The sequence below is a fragment of the Vigna unguiculata genome, chromosome 7 (genome assembly GCF_037176805.1).
Source record: "Vigna unguiculata cultivar grain cowpea cultivar isolate G323 ecotype 2 chromosome 7, ASM3717680v1, whole genome shotgun sequence".
NCBI lineage: Eukaryota > Viridiplantae > Streptophyta > Magnoliopsida > Fabales > Fabaceae > Vigna > Vigna unguiculata.
In genome coordinates this window covers 46709631-46727920 of record NC_140798.1, presented here as the reverse complement: position 1 = coordinate 46727920, position 18290 = coordinate 46709631, and the positions used below count along the sequence as shown (strand labels likewise).

Below are 18290 nucleotides of genomic sequence, written 5' to 3'. Positions count from 1 at the left end.
ATTAACCTGTATAATTATTCAAATAAATTTCACTATACTAAAATTGAATGAACTAAACCGAAGTATTTCGAATCACTTTCTAATCCAACAATGTTACAGCATTCATCTTACAAGTAGGTTATATATGAATTTATTTACCTAAAAAGTAGCATGTGTTGGTAATTGCAACTAATAAGCATTTTTCCGGAAAATATCAACTAATTTTCTAGAAAACACAAAATTGAAATATTCCTCTTCAGAAGCATTTTTTTTTCTTTCTAATTGCAAATAATAAAAAAAATACAAGTAAACAAAACAAAAAGAAGAAATTTACTTACGACCAACATTCACAACAAATGTTTGCATGAGGTTGAACATCAGATTTGAACACAAAAAGTATATAGAAATGGTTGAACATGAAATTTGAAGACACTTGTCCCCCTAATAATTACGACAATTCAATCTACGCATGTTGCAACTCTAACTTGGAAAATAAACCTGTCCTCATCAACCAGCTCAAAATTACAGACATCACCTTCATTCAACTTGCATTGACCCATAAAGTAAGACCAACCAAAACATAATTTATGGTATTTTTGTCTTGGATCATGTTCTAGCCTCACAGGAAATGTTCTCTTCCCAACTTCCAGCATCACCTTAGCTGCATCACCCATGTTATGATTTCTGATGAATTGCTCTGGTATGCACTGTTCCACAGAAAAATAAAGTGAATTTAGTTAGTCATACATTACATATGCAACAACACATCATAGTTTAATTAATCCTACCACATCATTCGGTTTCACAAAGAGGGAAAAATGATTCCCTGATATTTCATTGTCGCATCTACGGAATTTAGAATCTAACAAAAACAAAGGCAAATATCATCAGAGAAACATGTCTAGAACCAAAAAAAAGAAACAAACAAAAATGTAAAAATAGTAACATTCATACCATAAAAGACATTGTTATTACTTGGGTGCTTCTTTGGAGTTCCATCACTGCCTCCATCAGCAGAAGTGTTTTGAAGTAGTGTTTGTTTGCTACCATTTGCTGCATCATCATTATGCAAAGGTTATTCATAAAAAAGGAATTGAAAAAGCATTTTGAATATTCAAACGTGTGTAGTAGGATTTGTGATTGAATTACCCGGAAAGTTGGAAGGACCAGATTCTTGTGTATCACGGAAAATAATAACCCTAAATGAGATGATTTCTGGCTTCTTAATTCTCTCAAAAACACACACATTCCCTGTTTTCAAGTTATTGTCCTTTACAAAATTGGCCCAACCAGAAACAAGCCTCACTCGTCTAAGGTCCGTACTCAGACAGAAGTTCATATTCCAACTTTGTTCTTCAGAAATCCAAAGCCTCACTCTGTTATTTCCCTTTCCAGGCTCCTCTGTTATGAAATTGACTGGCATATTCTGTCATAATAAGGGAATGTTCAGTTCCTATTTCATCATGTGTTACCCGGATATAGACATGGGTACAGATAAGAAAATACGGTCAAATTGAAAAAATATAGGATACAGAATACTGCATTTATATATATGTTAAGTTTGAAACTGTCAATTAACAAAAAAATGAATCCAATCTATCTATCTAATATCCAATCTATAAAAATAGTGATAATATAAGATTTGATCCTTATTTTAATTATCAAAATCATGTTAAAAATAAAAAATATATCTTTCAAATTAGACATAATATCGCGTTATGTTGGTGTCCGATACGTATCGGGAGACACCATCTATGAGCATCTATGAGGCGTGTCGAAACATCTTATATATAAATAAATTGATTGTCTAATGAGATGATGTACCAAGAAATTACTACAAATGTATGATCTATGCATTTCACGAATGAAGTAGGGATTCTCAGAATGGAAAGAGTTAGCTCTCTCCAAAGCAGTGCCACTTTCAGTATCTTCTGACAACTCCTTTTTTCTAATAGTATTAGCCTTAGATCTTGAACATCTCATTTTACTTCTTCTACCTGTCAACAAATCAATGTCACTCAAAACAAAAAGGTTAGAATACATTCAGAGACTTTCAAATTGAATAACAAAAGAGAAAGAAAAAAAAAAAAAACAACAACACCCCACCTGTTTTATCAACATTGTCACCTGAAAATTTCTTTAACCCAACATCTTGTGTTGGATAACTATGAGGTTCCTTTCTCGGGTTGGTTTTCACCTTCTTAGAAGGAGAAGATGGTGAATGAAATTTTGCTCTCTTACGCCGAGCAAAACGATTACCATTATCTGCACCCTCCAAAGGTCCTTCCATCGAAGGATACGCTATCTCCAACCCACCTTGATCAAGTATTACAACCTTAAACTCTGATTTTCCCACATATCTGAACACCACAACATGCTCCTCGTCCAAACAAAACGACTCCGCAAATTTCTTCCATTTATCGATTAACCAAACGTCAGCATCAATCTTTTTCCAATTCACTTCCCATTTGGTGCGGTTCGGAAGCAAAAGGAACATTGGATTTGATATTTCTTCCCAATATTTATTCACAAAGCTCCGAGGTATCCTCTGTCGTAAACTTATCGTCAATAAAGTGAATTATGATCACAGATTAATAGGAAAACTGAAACCACTGTTTCAGATACTTCATTCCAAGAAAAAAAAAATGGTATGAACACGATTCAAAAGATGACTAAAAATGATTACCAGTTCCCCATTTCTAAGGGTGTATTCTTGGATTCTCTTGAAGAAGTGGACGTGACTGTCATGGTCACAAGTCATTGTTTAAGGAATAAACCAGAGTTGGGTTCCTAAATTGCTTCAGCTCCTGTGCTGATCTTTCAAGTTCAGAACCAAGAAACAATTTTTCCTATAAATACTCATTTATCATGGCACAGTTAATGTTTACTATGCAACTTTTCAACTTCTCTGGTTGAATCTCACAGCTTGATCATGCAAGATTGTATGATATGATGGTAAATTTAACAAGAGTTTTGTAAAATAAGAATCTTCACATCTATTATGTATCTTATATAAGATCTTTCGTCTTCTAAGTAATTTTGATAAGTAATTTCTTTTTGACTGTTTTATAAAGAGTACTTTTATATAAAACAAATTAAAATAATTATTATATTTATACGATGAATTATTTTATTCTAATTAATAATTAAAACTTAAATTATAACTGTTAATAATTTAAATTATAATTATAATACATAATCTTGAAGTAATATAATATCCAGAGAGACTCTTCTTTGTTTTATCCTCTACTGTTTTTTCTTATATAGTCTCTTGAACTAATTTTTGAAAGCATATAACTAATATATTAATAGCTGTTCTAAGTAAATGTTTGGTTAAATTATACTTTTAATCTCTATTTTCATAGTAAAATTTGAATTTGGTCCTTAATTTTTTTTTATCTTATTTTGGTCTCTATTTTGGAAAATTTGATCTAATCAAGTCATTTCCGCTAGTGGTGTAGTAACGGTGTTAAATGGGCTGCCACGTGTCTCTTCTGGATTTTTTGAATTATTTTATTTTACTTTTTATTAATTTTTAAAAAAAAAAATAAAAATTAAAATTTTGCCACGTGTCAAGCTAACATCGTGCCACGTGGCAGTGACAATACCACGTGTCACTATTTGGGAGGTGTCATATTTTCATCATCAATTTGGTCCCTATATTTTAATTTGTCTCAATTTAGTCCCAATTTTTGTAAAAATTGTGCAATTTTGTCCCTCTCCAAATTGAAACCAAATTTAATTTCTATATAAATATGCACAAATATTTCTATCAAAATTGATATTTCAAGTAAATATTTTTAACAAGATTAAGTTTATTTTAATTAAAATTTTACATTAAACTTTATTTAAAATTGTTTTAAAGTTTTTAATAGAAAATAATGCTAATAAAAAAATTCATAAATTATATTGATATTTTATTACATTATACTTTAATATTGTTTTTTATTTAAATTTATATTTTAAATAATTGTATATTTTTAAAATGTGTAAAATTCAATAATTTTTATACAAATGTTTTAGTTAGAATAAAAATAACAATTATATAATTTAAGAAAAATTAATTAGTTTATGTAACAATAAAAAACAAATAAATTTAAAATTTGAAAATAATTTTAAATAAAATTTAATGTGAAACAAATTTAAATAAACTTATTGAAAATATATAATAAAAATATCAATTTGAATAAAAAAATCAAATTTAATAAAATTATTTGTATAACATTTTATAATTTTTGTTTCAATTTGGAGGAGACGAAATTTCATAATTTTTACAAAAATTGGGACTAAATTGAAACAAAAAATAAAATATAGGGACCAAATTGAGAATGAGAAGATGACACCTCCCAAATAGTGACACGTGGCACTGTCACTGCCACGTGGCAAGATGTCAGCTTGACATGTGGAAAAATTTAAAATTTTTTTAAATTTTTTTAAAAAATTAATAAAAAATATGAAAAAATATAAAAAAATATAAATTTAGAAGTTGACACATGGCGTCCCATTTAACACCGTTACTCCACCACTAACGGGAAGAATTTGATTGTGTCAAATTTTCCAAAATAGATTAGATTAAGATAAAAAACAATTGAAAGATCAAATTCAAATTTTACTAAAAAAATAGGGACAAAAATATAATTTAACCAAAATATTTTAATTGATCATATATTTCTTTTTTAATAAATCATGATTTAAAGCAAATGTAATTACTTGTTGTGAGGTAAGTATACTGGAATACACAGAGTCAGAACTGTTGTTGAATCTTTATGACTGTCATCATAACTGATTCTTGATATTGCTTATCTCTTGTTTCCCAATGCACTCAGAAAATTTGACACGCTGTGATTATGAAACGGAGAAACTAATGTTGACATGCATCATCATAAGATATTTTCCGCTCAAAATTTCTTGGAGAAGCAAAATAGTAACAAGTCTCCAAAAATAAAAAGTGGATAAGGTTTCACGTATGATATACAGTAACATACGACAGATATGGGTGTAAAATACTTTAATATATTTTATCAATATTTATATTTTTTTAAAATTTATCATGCATCTTTTAATATTATCATATCACATGTAATTTCATATAATATTTTGAAAATAAATATATAGACCTATTATATTTATATACCTATATCATAGATTTTCACCCCTTATAAATCTTGCGTTATCCTATTTTCCGGCAATAAAATCTTTCTTTATTAAATGTGAAAACATTTTAATTCATGAATGAAGATAATGAAAAAATACATCTATTATCAAATTCCGTTTACTTTCCGAATTAATGCTGAACTATAGATGATAATACGGATAAGTTCGGCCTACATTTAGTCCACACGATATAGGTCAGTCTATTTTATTTTGTATTTTTAACTGCGGACTACAAAATTTGGTTCGTCTTGTATAAATATGAACTCACATTATTCTTTTTTTAATTCTTATAATAAAAGTTTTAATGTTTAAAAAATTGGTAAACTTTAAAAAATTCACAAAATTTGTAAGTAAAGATTTTGGAAAGTTAGATGATAAATTGATAATTCAACAATTTTATCATATTAATATTCGTACTTTGACATATAAGATATATTCTTCGAATCTTAGCATATTAAAAATAGATAATACTTGTATTTTCCAATCATACAAAAAATTAAAACGTTAATGCAAGAGTTAACAAAAAAAGTAACTGATATACACAGATGTAATTTTTTTTTATATAGGTCAATCCGCACGGATCTTAAACCAGTCCGTACATGATATAGACTCGAACCACTGCAAACCTGCGGGTTCATTGTCCTGACTCGTCCCAAATTATTTTTACGGACCAGGTCATCTGAGGAGTCAGACGTCACCCCTACTCAATTTCTCTTCCACCAGAATACAAAATTTTAAATAAAAATATCCAACTCTTATATTTTGTATCTAGACATGTTCAATGTTAAACAAATGTTTTAAATATTTTTATACTTTATAAAGTGTATGTCATGCAGTTATATCCAACCCACTTTTTAAAATACATTAAATTAAGTTAAACGTTTCAGTTCTATGTTATTTTTTATTTTGTAAAATTTAATTTTGAATTAACATTTTAAATTTTTTTATGTTCAATTCAATGAAATATCATAAAATGTGCACTATAAAAGCATTTTAATATGTTAATTTAAATTTTCTTAATTTTTAATTTAACTCTACATTTTAAATTGAGGATCCTTTTTGTTTTTTAGACTTTTTTTTTCATTAATTGTATTTAAGATATAGACCATCAATTTAATATTTTTTTTTCTCGTGACAATCACTTGTTACAAAATATATTAGAAATACGATTATTTCACTTGTTAGGATTTTCTTTTGCAACATTTAATTGAAAATATAAGAAGAATGTTTCCGAGTTCTAATAACTTTGGGCTAGATATTAAACATTAGAAATGATTATGTATTATTGAATCAATTACTTTTTTTCATTTTAACTTTTATACCCCCATCTCTTATTATTTGGCACTCGACTCTTTTATACATATATAGCTTTTATCGAAAATAATAACAAAATGTAAAAAAAATCAATTTTTTTATGTGATGGTACAATTGTTCACATAGTCTAACACCCTTTTTGATAGAATTGAGGCAGAAATTTGATGGAGTTGCAAGAAGAAACACCCACACTACAAATAAAATAAATGAAACTAATGTTATGATCTTTTGAAAAAATTTAATGAAAGAAATTTCATAATTCCAAGTGCACAAGTTATTTTAGTTACAAGAAAAGCTCAATTAATTCTGCATTCTAATACATAATACATAGAACTATTTATCGCGAAGAAGTTATACAACATTATCAAGTTTAAATTAAACATTTTATTTTCTTGTATTCTTTCTTCTTTTACATTAAATCCAATATTAATTACAAACAACAAGTGAAAGTAAGAAAAAAAGAAGAAGTTCTAGAAAAATTCAAATAACATTCTTACAAGGTCAAATGTTGAAAACAGATTTAAACAAAAACATTTTTCGGTTTGAGATCCGTGTCCAGCCAAACAGGGACGATCCTAAAGCACTTCCAAATACAGAATTAATGCACCCAGAGACTCTAACTTAAAAAGGAATTCTTTTTATCAATCACCTCAAAGTGACAGACACGGTCACGACTTAAATAGTAAACAAACACAGTGTAGTCACTCAGACCGAATATTGTTCAGTTGCAGTTGCAGGATTTGTTCCTTCTCCATCACGGAAAATATGAAAATGTAAATCCACTGAAATTAATTTTCCCATTAATCAGTTGATTAATCTGGGTACTGTCCTTTCGTGCATGTGTGTATGAACCGAAATAGAATGCAGACGGTCACGGCCAGATAGATAGGGTTCACAACTCGCTTTGGTTCAACCTTTGTCACTGTCATCATCAGTGATTCTTGATACTGGTTCTTCATTGTTTGGCAATACACTAAAAAAATTTGACACCTTTTACTTCATGGGGCGCAAAAGGAACAGGCCACATGCGAATACAGTCACCACTCAGCAAAATACTCAATCTTTGGGTTTTAATGCTAAGAAGGAAAACATGGGCAGGAAGATGTCAGAGGGAAGTTTGTTAAAGAAGGGTTGTCAAGATGTTAGCCACATTGTAAGGGATGAGTTAGGTGGTTCTTCTTCTGTCAAGATGAATAGGAAGGTGAGATTATTTATTATTCAATATCAAAAAGTATAGTATGGATGCTTATTTGAGTTTGACTTTCCATATAAACATGATTCCGCTTATGTGGTTGTGTTTCTGTTTCTCAAGTACATTGAAATATCCTGCATGTGCCATCAATGTCAAAGAAATGATAAAGGCAGAGTTGTGAGGTGCACAAAATGTAGGAGGAAAAGATATTGCTTACCCTGTATACGAAATTGGTATAACTTCGTCTCTCTTTCAAAAATTTGTGTTCTTTCTGTTTCAATTGTAATGTCGTGACATTTTATAACATGCATTGTTTGGTTGAATAAGATCTATACAAGGTTTATTTCTGCGCATTGACAGCTACCAACGCGGTGTTACTGACATATTCTTTGTGCTGTAAGAGTATTGGAAAGAATTGAAATGGCAAGTCCATGTATATGAATGACATGTCTGGTTGATTACCCATATGCTTAATACTTTCTATGGGGAATTTCTAGAAGTTGTTTACCCATATGTTTAATATGCTACTATTTATTTCTTATGCGAGGAGGGGGAGTGTTAATTGATAGAAACATTTCCCAGACCAATTCCTGGAAAAAGTTATTACAATATTTCGTAGTTTTGGCTTTCAATGATGATAACTTGACAACTGTTAATCCTTGAATTGTTTTCTGTGTCTTCAGGTATCCTCATTTGAAAGAGGAGGACATTGCTGAAGCATGTCCCATGTGCCGTGGTAATTGCAACTGCAAAGCATGCTTGAGGTCCGATGTACTTATCAAAGTTAGTTCTTTACCCTTTCAGGATAGGGTTTTGTTGTGATTTTCTGAGTTCAGCATTTAAAATGTAATCATTTCATTTGCTGTAGGAAATGAAGAGAAAAACAAAAATCAATGAAGATGAGAAGGTTGAATTCTCTATGTATTTGCTGCATGTACTTCTTCCGTATTTAAGATTGATGGATGAAGAACAAATGATTGAGAATGAGACAGAAGCTAAGATACAGGGTATTTTTCCATTAGAAGTGTTGATTTAGGTTACTAATGTGTGAATCAAAGTTTCTAGGCAAACAAATCCATGCTGAAGAAAAGATTTGATCGATGCATGTTTGTTTCAGCACATTATGCTACACACAACTAAACCATCGTTTTGAATGCCATGAAGCCACATCTCTCTTTGCAATAAAGTTCCATTTATTTGCAGTATATAATTTGCTATTCGGATGTGCACTACAGGGATCTCAGTCTCTGAGCTTAGAGTAGTACAGACAAATTATTTTATGGATGAGCGTCAATATTGGTTGGAATCTTTCATACATCTTATTGTCTTTTTTCCCAATTATCTTTGTATCTTTATTTGTTAACTTAACTTAACACAATCTTGCAGTGACAACTGTAAAACGTCAATATTTGATTACCACAGAAGCTGCACAAAATGCTCTTTTGAACTATGTCTCATCTGTTGCCGTGAGCTTCGTAGTGGGCAGCTTGTAGGTGGTGCAGATCCAATCATGTTGGAGTTTTCTAGTAAAGGTCGTGGTTACTTGCATGGTGAAAAGGTAGATGAAAGCGTAAACCAAACCGAATCAAATGATGGTGCTGAGCCTGTGGTTCGCAAATGGTCAAGATCTGGATGGCATGCAGAAAGTAATGGTAGAATTCCTTGTCCAAAAGTCGGTGATGAATGTAACCATGGATTTCTTGAACTGAGAAGCGTATTAGGTCAACATTTTATTACTGATTTATTGTGTAAAGCAAATGCACTAGCACAAACATTCGAGCTTGGGACACCTGACAACTTCTGTATGTGTTCAAGGCTTGATAGAAACACAGATGTTAGATATCATGATACGAGGAAGGTTGCTTCTCGTTCAGGTTCCGGTGACAACTATTTGTACTGTCCTAGGGCTGCACAACCACAGGACGAGGATTTATGGCATTTTCAGTGGCATTGGGAAAAGGGGGAGCCTGTCATTGTTAGCCATGTGGTTGATTCTGCATCTGGCTTAAGCTGGGAACCACTTGTCATGTGGCGGGCATTCCGTCAGTTGTCTAATACCAGGCGTGAACAACATTTGAATGTGAAGGCAATTGATTGCTTAGATTTGTGTGAGGTTTGTTTACTTTCTCAATCTTAAACTTTGTTCACCAGAGTGTTTTTTCTCAAAGTTCGATATTCATTCCCATGAAGCCTATGTTTAAATTATTTAATATTGGAACTTATTTTACCTGGAACCACTACGCTTCAAATGTCCAATAAAGAATACTTCAGTTGTAGCAAATTTATGTTAAATTTCCTGAATTTGGTAACTTCACCCTTTCCTGGATGTTGTGTTGTTTCAGTTTGTCAATTGTTGACTTCCATGAACTTGTTTGAGCTAAGTGTCCAAGAAATATTTTGGTGGATAGTTCCAGTAAAAACACAAATTGTTGATGTTCTGCTGGCTGGGTCATAAAGAGATACCAGTTAAAGGTTGAATGTTGGTCATTAGAACACACATTAGGGTGGTAATTGGAAATCGTTTTGGTTAGTGTAGTTAATATATCAGTCACATTCTTTTAATACTTGTTCTTGCTGTATGCTGTCTCTCCCAACATTTTCTAGAAATGTGGGTGTTGTGTGGGCTTCTATCATCATATTATCCTTCTTCTTTGTCCGAGCTTTAACTACCTATCATATGCCTTAGAAATTTAAATCAATTTCTTGTCTGTTGGTCCATGCCCCCATTTTTTGTTTTCTTTGCCTAAGAAACCCTTTCCTGTTGTCTGTGCACCATGTTTTTCTATTATGATTGTGAGCTTCTTAACCCTTGCCACAACATGTAGCCGATGCTGTGTAAAATGTATTTTAATTCTCTTGCACTTTTCAAATTCTATTGATTTTGTTCTGTAATCAGACTAGAGTAAGCCACATCTGCTTTATCTTCCTGATTCTGTAGTTCTTTACTGCTTTTACTTGACATGTCTGCTAATCTCTTGCTGCTGACTTTTGCATCTTTTTGAGTTGTTGGTTAAAATTCAGGTTGAAATTAACATCCACCAATTCTTTACTGGGTATACAAAAGCTCGTGGTGATTGGCTTGATTGGCCTAAGATATTGAAGTTAAAAGACTGGCCATCTTCTTGTTTATTTGAGGAACGATTACCTCGACATTGTGCTGAGTTCATATGCTCCTTGCCATTCAAAGAATATACCAATCCTCTTGGTGGTTGTCTTAACCTAGCAGTAAAATTACCTCTGAAGTGTCTGAGGCCGGACTTGGGGCCAAAGACATATATTGCTTATGGATTTCCTCAGGAGCTTGGACGAGGTGACTCTGTGACTAAGCTCCACTATGATATATGCGATGCAGTATGCTCTATTTCCTTTTCTCCTTCCTCATCTGTTATTTTAAAGGATTTATTCTAAATTATTTGAAGATTTTATGGTGTTAGTTTCCAACAGAGTTTCCTGTTTGAAGGTGCATAGTTTCTAGGAAGTGTTTGGTTTCTTAAAGAACAGAATCAGCAGATTGCTGTTTTAATTAACATCATGACTTTTCTGTTCTGTGCATCATCTTCACCCATAGTTAATCAGTACATTTTTATATTTGGAAGAACATGAGATAAAACAGTGCATTCGAATCAGACATAAAGCTGTAATTTATGTACACTTCTTCTTTTTGCAGAGCTTTTCCTGATCAAATATTTGTCAGTGTTTTGTATTTATTGCTGTGTGTTCTGGATTGCATACACATCAATGATAAAATTAAAAGTATTGTCTTTTTCCTTTTAATAATTTGGTTGTTCTAGGTATATGTGTTGGCTCATATAGCTGAAGTTCAATGGGAACCGAAGCATCTTACTGCCATTGAGAAGCTGAAACAAAAGCACTTTGAGCAAGACAAAAGGGAGCTACTGAGTGATGATCAGGATTGAGAAACTAATGTTGACACGCATTATAATATATCTTCTGCCCTAAATTCCTTGGAGAAGCAAAATAGTGTCCAAGTCTTGGAAAACAAAAGTGGATGTTGTGATGAGAAAGAAGCTGATCAGTTTCATCAACCCTCTGCTGGTAGTGAGGATGGTCTTTCGTGCGGATCAGAGCTCAACGAGGTTGACAGAGCAAATATGAAGGAAGAAAGTGATTTGTCTTTTGCAGGGGATGGTTCAGAAGGTGCACTGTGGGATATTTTTCGGAGGCAGGACGTGCCTAAATTGGAGGAATATCTCAGAAAGCATTTCAGAGAGTTTAGGCATATCAATTGCCGTCCTTTAAAGCAGGTAAATTAGCTGTGGAAATTACTTTTCAGCCTAAGTCATTAGTAAAGCTTGGTTCCTACCAAAAAGATTTAGTGGTTACATTACATTGGTAATATTTGGAGGTTTTCACCCTAATAACTTTGGCATTCTCCCATTCTCATTTTCCTGCAATAAAATTTTCATTAAATACATATCATTACAGATTGGGTGAAGGATGGTTGTGAATAGTTATTTTGAAGTGTTTGGCAGACAATACCTGTTGTAAATGCATCAGCTGAGGGTACCTCACTAACTCATTAGACTTTTTTTTTTCTTAAATGGGTCATATCCTTCGGTAATGAAGCTTATTCACCCCATCCATGACCACACCTTCTATTTGACTGTGAAGCATAAGAGGAAGCTTAAGGAGGAGTATGGTTAGTAACACATTTTTCACATTTTGATTGGGGGTAGGGTTTGAATTGTGCCTCTCCAAATTGACAGTAATGTATTTTCTTGTAGGAATTGAGCCCTGGACATTCATTCAGAAGCTAGGAGATGCTGTTTTCATTCCAGCTGGCTGTCCTTACCAACTCAGAAATCTGAAGGTAAAATGAACATACAGGGTAAATTTGTTTAGTCTTCATTGTAGGTATCAAGGTTGTTAAATTCAAGAGTTTACCCTAAGTCTTGGAGGATGTGTGAATAAAAATTTCAATTTCAATTTCTGCAAATAAAAAATGTGAATGTTGCCAAGTGAAACTGTTGATACATCAAAGTTTGGTTGCATTATTTTATTTTTTGATAGTTGACGCAATGACAACATTGAGGTTTCTAAGCTTTCTTTAAAGTAATATTTAAATGTTCTGTGTAAATGTATGATATGTCTTCCTTTTGCAGTCATGTATTCAGGTTGCTCTGGATTTTGTTTCTTCTGAAAATGTTGGTGAGTGCTTTCGTTTGTCGGATGAAATTCGTACACTTCCCATAAACCATGTGTCTGCTGAGGACAAATTGGAGGTATGCCACCTATTTGTATCCCATTTATATACTTCATTTTAGTCATGTTAAAATTTGTGTAAGTTTTCTCCTTGATTGCTGCTTTTGAAACAGGTGAAAAAGATGACACTATATGCTATGCAAGATGTGATAACAACATTGGAGAAGGCAAAGGTTAGTAACTGCAAACTTGAGGCCCTTTGAAATGGATTGTATCAGAGTACATTGTTAGATTATTTCTTGTATACTGTGTTCATTCTGATTGTGTTTTTTAGCCCTTGATTCAATAATCATTCATGAAATTGATTATTACTATTCAATTTACAGGTCTGAAGCAAATATTCATTGAGGTGTTTATAGGTTGGGTTTCTATGCATCTTCATGACTGTAAGAAAGGTTCCATATTTTGTTTTTTCAACCACACATGAAAAGGGTTTTATTGGTGAAACATTATACGACTTGTAAACCCAGTCTACCTTTTGAAATTCTGAATGCTCAAGCAATGAAATTTTTAGGGTTACAACTTCATGCATCAAGAGAAATCTATATTATCTTTCACTCTGGCATGAATCTTTTTCAGATGTTCTGTTCCGATTACCAAATTAACCAAATGCTGCTATAGTAAATCAGATGCCACAATAGAATTATTAATGATACATACTTTCCCTAATTCAAAATGGGGTCGATACTCAACTAATAAAAAATTTTATCAGCCATAATTTAAGTGTAAGATAGAGAGATCAGAAGGAAAAAAAAGAAAGATGAATGAAGGGCTAACCTTGGATCTTTGCAGCGGATTCCGATCTACCATATTTTTTCTTTGTGCTATGATCGTTTTTTCTTTACAGGTGACATATTTTTTTAAATATTTGTATTATATTTGACTATTTATATTTATAAGTTAATAATATATGTGAATTAATTAAGTAATATTTGAACTATACAGTTAATAAAATGTCTAAATTAATTAACTTAAGAGAAAATAATAAGAGCAATATGAGAAAATTTTATATAAAATTAATTAATAATTATATTTTTTTCAAAATTAGTTTATAATTATATTGTAAAAGATAAAATAAAAATAAAAATTATAATATGTATGTATAAGTATAGATTATACCTGATTTCATTTTTAATCTGTGGTATTTTTTATTTTTATACAATTGTATTTTCAATGGAAAAAAATATCAAACTACAAGTGTGAATACATTTTAATCCGTGAATAAAGATAATTAGAAAAGAAATTTTATCAATTATGAAATTCTTTTCACTTCTGGAACCGGAACTAGTGTGTGCAAGATGATGAGTTCCTTTTCCATCACAATACCATTTTAAATAAAAAAAATCTTAACTCTCACATTTTATATTTAGACATGGTTAATTTTAAAGCAACGTGTTAGACATTTTTATATTTCATATACTATACGTTTTTAAATTAGATTAAATTAAATTTAGACATTGCACTTTTACTGTATATTTTTAATTTTCTAAAAATTTAACTAATAATTAAAACTTTAAATTTGATTAAATTTAAAATATTTACTATGCACGGATGAATTACATTTTGGAGATAAGGTTGTCATGTCTATTTGTTTAAATTTGCACTCATTTAAATTTAAAATTTTTGATCAATAATTTTATAACTTTATTTAAAAAGAAAATCACATAAAATCATATAATAATTATTTTTAATTCATGTGATTGTCGATTAATAAATATATTCTTATCTTGATTTATTTAATACAATAATAGATAAAAAAAAAATCTTTTAAACTCACCCATATAAATAACATCAACTAACAATTTTTTCAATAACATATCTTATTTTTCTCGTATTATTTCCAATTATTACGATTCTCCAACACTTATAATATTTAATATTATAATTATCTCTAATATTAGATATCGTAATATCACTCATAAAATTTTATAAATATACATTTCCTGCATCAAGCTCTCAATATTAAGCGTTTAGTGTATATATGCTTCCAATGTTACATACTTTATTTACTTCAGTTTAAAATATTGCATTAATCAAAGCCGGTGTGAATAATAACAGGCAATTTTATAAAATTATACCCAGTTCCATGACATCCAACAAAAAATAAAATTCTACCCAGTTCCATAACATCCAACAAAAAGTAGAACCAACATGCTAAATTTTCCAAAATGCTGAGTGTCCCATTCTAATGGAAAGTGACTTTTTTCCTAAATTGCCAAAAGCATAAAAGCAGAAAAATAAGGAGGATTAACTCTGCCTTTTGAAGATGTGAACTTTGAAAACATGATCATTTCTGGAGATGAGTTCAAAGATACAAACATCTCCACCTTCCAAACCATTCTCCCTTGCAAACGTTCTCCAACCTAATCCCATGCGTATACGGTCAGAATAACGCACCAACTTCAAACTCCATGATTTTCCTCCAACTTCCACCGTAACATACTTCTTCCCCTTATCAATGTAACCCTTCAAATTTGGAAGATTCTGCACAACACAATAGTACAAACAATAAATACAATAAATAACAAACACCTTCAAAATTATGATTGAATTCATTTCAACCCTACCAGCCTGTGCTCTGTGAGATTATAATGCCTTATCAAAACAGTGAAAAATGGATTGCAGGAGATGAACTTCTTTGCCAGTTCCCTTGCTCTGGCGTCCCTTGGCCAATTCAATGATAAATTTCCTTCACTAACCTCATCATCATCTTCATGTCAACAGTACAAAAACAAAGATAGCATCAGAGAGAGACTTAACCATGTATCGATAAACTATGAAAGTAAAAAAGGTTAATACATTTAACGATCTGGTTCTGGTCAGAATCAGGCTCTTCTTCTTCATCGTCACTATGGTCAGGGCTTTCACGTTGCTCGGAAGTGTGAGGAGAAGGATCGTGGAAACTCTGATGAAGTATGAGTACATCAATCTTAGAAGTTCCATCAAACGTAAAGAAAACAAAGTGACCGTGATCCAGGGAATTGTTTTCAGCAAACTCCTTCCAACCCTTCTCGAACCAGATCTCACCGTTTTGTTCGGTCCAGTGCACTTTCCATTCAGTGCCATCTGGTGGCCGGAGAAACACCGGATTCCACAACATCCCTCCGTATATGTTTGTAAACTTGTCGGGAATTTTCTGACAAAAAACTTTGGTTAATTAATACGTGATTTTACCTATCAAACATCAAATATAATGCATCTATATCTACATGTAAGTTCAATACAATGAATGAGACGTGCAAATATGAAAAGGTAAAGATTGAAAGTGGGAATGTTTACAATCCTTTGAAGATTTGATTTGAGAATGGCCTTGAAGAAACGTATGGGCAGAACCATGGGAGGATGAGTTGCCATTGATGTTTTGATTAAGCTGCAGTTGTTGCTCCCACTTTTCGCTGCACTTTCTGGTGTACAGGTGCTAGAGAATGCGCTTTGTAAATGATGAGTGTATTTTAGATAAATCTATAATATTAATATTAAAATAAAATGTATCTAGTTATCCAAAGGGTAAAAGATGTTTTTTTTTTCATAATTTTTCTTTTTTAGTAAATTTTAAAATTAATTTATTTTGAAACTTTAAGTATAATTAATTTTTTATTTTTTAAAATATATAAATTTAATTATTTTAATTTGTAAAATTTATTTAATATTTAGTACGAATTTTAAAATTATATTTGAGTTATTCATATTATTTGACATATTTTAATTTTAATTTTAAATTAAGTAATGTTTGAAATATTAAATAAAATTAATTTATATAAAATATTAAATTAATCTAAAATTTTAAAATAAATTAATTTTAAATTTTAAATATGTTTTATGTAATTCAAATGTTTATTATTAAAAAACTTGTTTATTGGACAGAGCATGCATCATATATGTCCCTCTTTCCCAGATTTTTTCAACAAGTGGATGGATATGACTGAGGATGCGTGCTGTCACAAACAAACAACAGTAAATGCAGGTACGGGTTCTCAGGTTCTTTTAACGTTGTAATTATCAACTTTTGTGGTTTTTTTGTTCTGACTAATTAGGATTTTAACTTTTTTACAAAATTATTAAAATAGATAAAGTTTAAAAATTTCACATTTTTATGTAAGTTGTACAATCATATTATTGATTTTAAAGTAAAAGATATATTAATCTGACATGACTTTTTATGTGAAAGAAAAAGATTTCAGCAGAAGACTTTGGTAATATTTAATTATTATATTTTTAATTTAAATTGAAATTGTGTTATTATAATACAATTTAAACTCAAATTAGATTAAGTTATGTTATCTTGATAAAACTTTAATTTAAATTTAAATTAAATAATTAAAATAGTTAAATTTATATTTAATTTACATAATTTATTTTATACAAAAAATGACTTGAAATCAACGTTTTGATAAATCTAAAATTATGTCATATATATACACAATTTTTATAATAAAATAATGCTATATAAACATAAGTTATATATTAAGTATAAATTTTTTAAACTTTACCTGTATTAATAATTTTACCAACTAACTACAATAAAATAGTAAAAAATAAACTAAACATGAATATCATCTGCACCTTTATTGCCAAAATCTCTCTTCATTCTACGTTGTCATTATCAACAGTTACATTAGAATATATAGATTTTGTATTCTGAATAATCATGTCATCTGCATCTTTTCTGTGAAAATCTGAAGCATTGTTTAGTCACAATCAATGACTAAATTGGGACCAAAGCATGCTCCACTGGTATCATGTGTAGATGCAGTTGTCAGAACTAGGTTAAAACAGTGCAATGTGAGGTATTTTCATGGTTTTTGCAGTGTTCCATCTTTTAAGTAGATTGTTTGTTACTTCCTCTTTCTGCAAATAATATAATATAATTGAAAAAATGTATTTAATTTAATGAGAAGAATTTAATTATAAATATATGTGATATTATATTAATAAATAATAATATTATACTGCTTTTAAATTAATATATAAAATAAAATTATATTTATTAAAAATAAAATGAAATATAGAAAAGATGAAAGAATAATTATTATAGATAAAAAAAAGTAAGGGTCGAGCATTTCAGATTTCGGATTGGACATTTCACTTTGCGCACCCCATTATTACCCTCCTCCACCTGTTTTTCGTTTTTTACTTTTTTCATATTTGTTGCTGGGCCATTTCACTTCCAGCGCTCTCATCTTTACTCTCTCTACTTTAGGTTTTTGTTTTAAGATTGGGCCGTTTTTAGTTTTCCCTCACTGTCATGGGATCCTTCTTCCTGCACTCCCATAGTTTATTCATGAAATTCCATAGGTCACTTCCATTTATATTACGATTCTACAATTGGAATATAATTAATATTGTAGATTAATTATTCAAATTTGCATTTTGAGATATACAATTCAAAACATAATTTTATATTACATATTACACAATTCAAGATGTA

At 30.5% G+C, this 18290-nt stretch overlaps 2 protein-coding genes and 1 pseudogene across 3 annotated transcripts; 1 reads left to right on the top strand and 2 right to left on the bottom strand.

The window, feature by feature from the left end:
* Positions 1-437: 437 nt before the first annotated feature.
* On the bottom strand, positions 438-2740 carry LOC114191440 (B3 domain-containing transcription factor VRN1-like). Its single transcript, XM_028080611.2, has 7 exons — positions 2666-2740; positions 2086-2527; positions 1804-1976; positions 1129-1405; positions 934-1032; positions 768-841; positions 438-686 (listed from the first exon to the last, which is right to left on the bottom strand). Exons 1-7 carry the CDS (start codon positions 2738-2740, stop codon positions 438-440), a joined length of 1389 nt encoding a protein of 462 aa, XP_027936412.2.
* Positions 2741-7447: 4707 nt separating this feature from the next.
* Positions 7448-13389, top strand: LOC114190673 (lysine-specific demethylase JMJ25-like; annotated as a pseudogene). Its single transcript, XR_014996484.1, has 13 exons — positions 7448-7648; positions 7760-7872; positions 8323-8422; positions 8508-8646; positions 8875-8938; positions 9026-9752; positions 10661-10990; positions 11431-11904; positions 12227-12299; positions 12385-12470; positions 12763-12882; positions 12976-13035; positions 13189-13389. The product of XR_014996484.1 is annotated as a lysine-specific demethylase JMJ25-like (transcript).
* Positions 13390-14907: 1518 nt separating this feature from the next.
* On the bottom strand, positions 14908-16286 carry LOC114192686 (B3 domain-containing transcription factor VRN1-like). Its single transcript, XM_028082468.2, has 4 exons — positions 16142-16286; positions 15662-15998; positions 15430-15572; positions 14908-15346 (listed from the first exon to the last, which is right to left on the bottom strand). The coding sequence occupies exons 1-4, from the start codon at positions 16214-16216 to the stop codon at positions 15110-15112; spliced, it is 792 nt and encodes a 263-aa protein (XP_027938269.2). The 5' UTR covers positions 16217-16286; the 3' UTR covers positions 14908-15109.
* Positions 16287-18290: the final 2004 nt, after the last annotated feature.

Excerpts from the sequence above, each read along its gene's own strand:
- LOC114191440 (XM_028080611.2), bottom strand. The coding sequence starts at position 2,740 with ATGACTTGTGACCATGACAGTCACGTCCACTTCTTCAAGAGAATCCAA. Across the intron at positions 1,406-1,803 it reads ACATTTGTAGTAATTTCTTG|AATATGCCAGTCAATTTCAT; the intron begins GTACATCATCTC and ends TTATTATGACAG. Across the intron at positions 687-767 it reads TTGTGAAACCGAATGATGTG|TGCATACCAGAGCAATTCAT; the intron begins GTAGGATTAATT and ends TCTGTGGAACAG.
- LOC114192686 (XM_028082468.2), bottom strand. The coding sequence starts at position 16,216 with ATGGCAACTCATCCTCCCATGGTTCTGCCCATACGTTTCTTCAAGGCC. Across the intron at positions 15,999-16,141 it reads AATCAAATCTTCAAAGGATT|AAAATTCCCGACAAGTTTAC; the intron begins GTAAACATTCCC and ends GTTTTTTGTCAG. Across the intron at positions 15,347-15,429 it reads ATCTCACAGAGCACAGGCTG|AATCTTCCAAATTTGAAGGG; the intron begins GTAGGGTTGAAA and ends TGTGTTGTGCAG.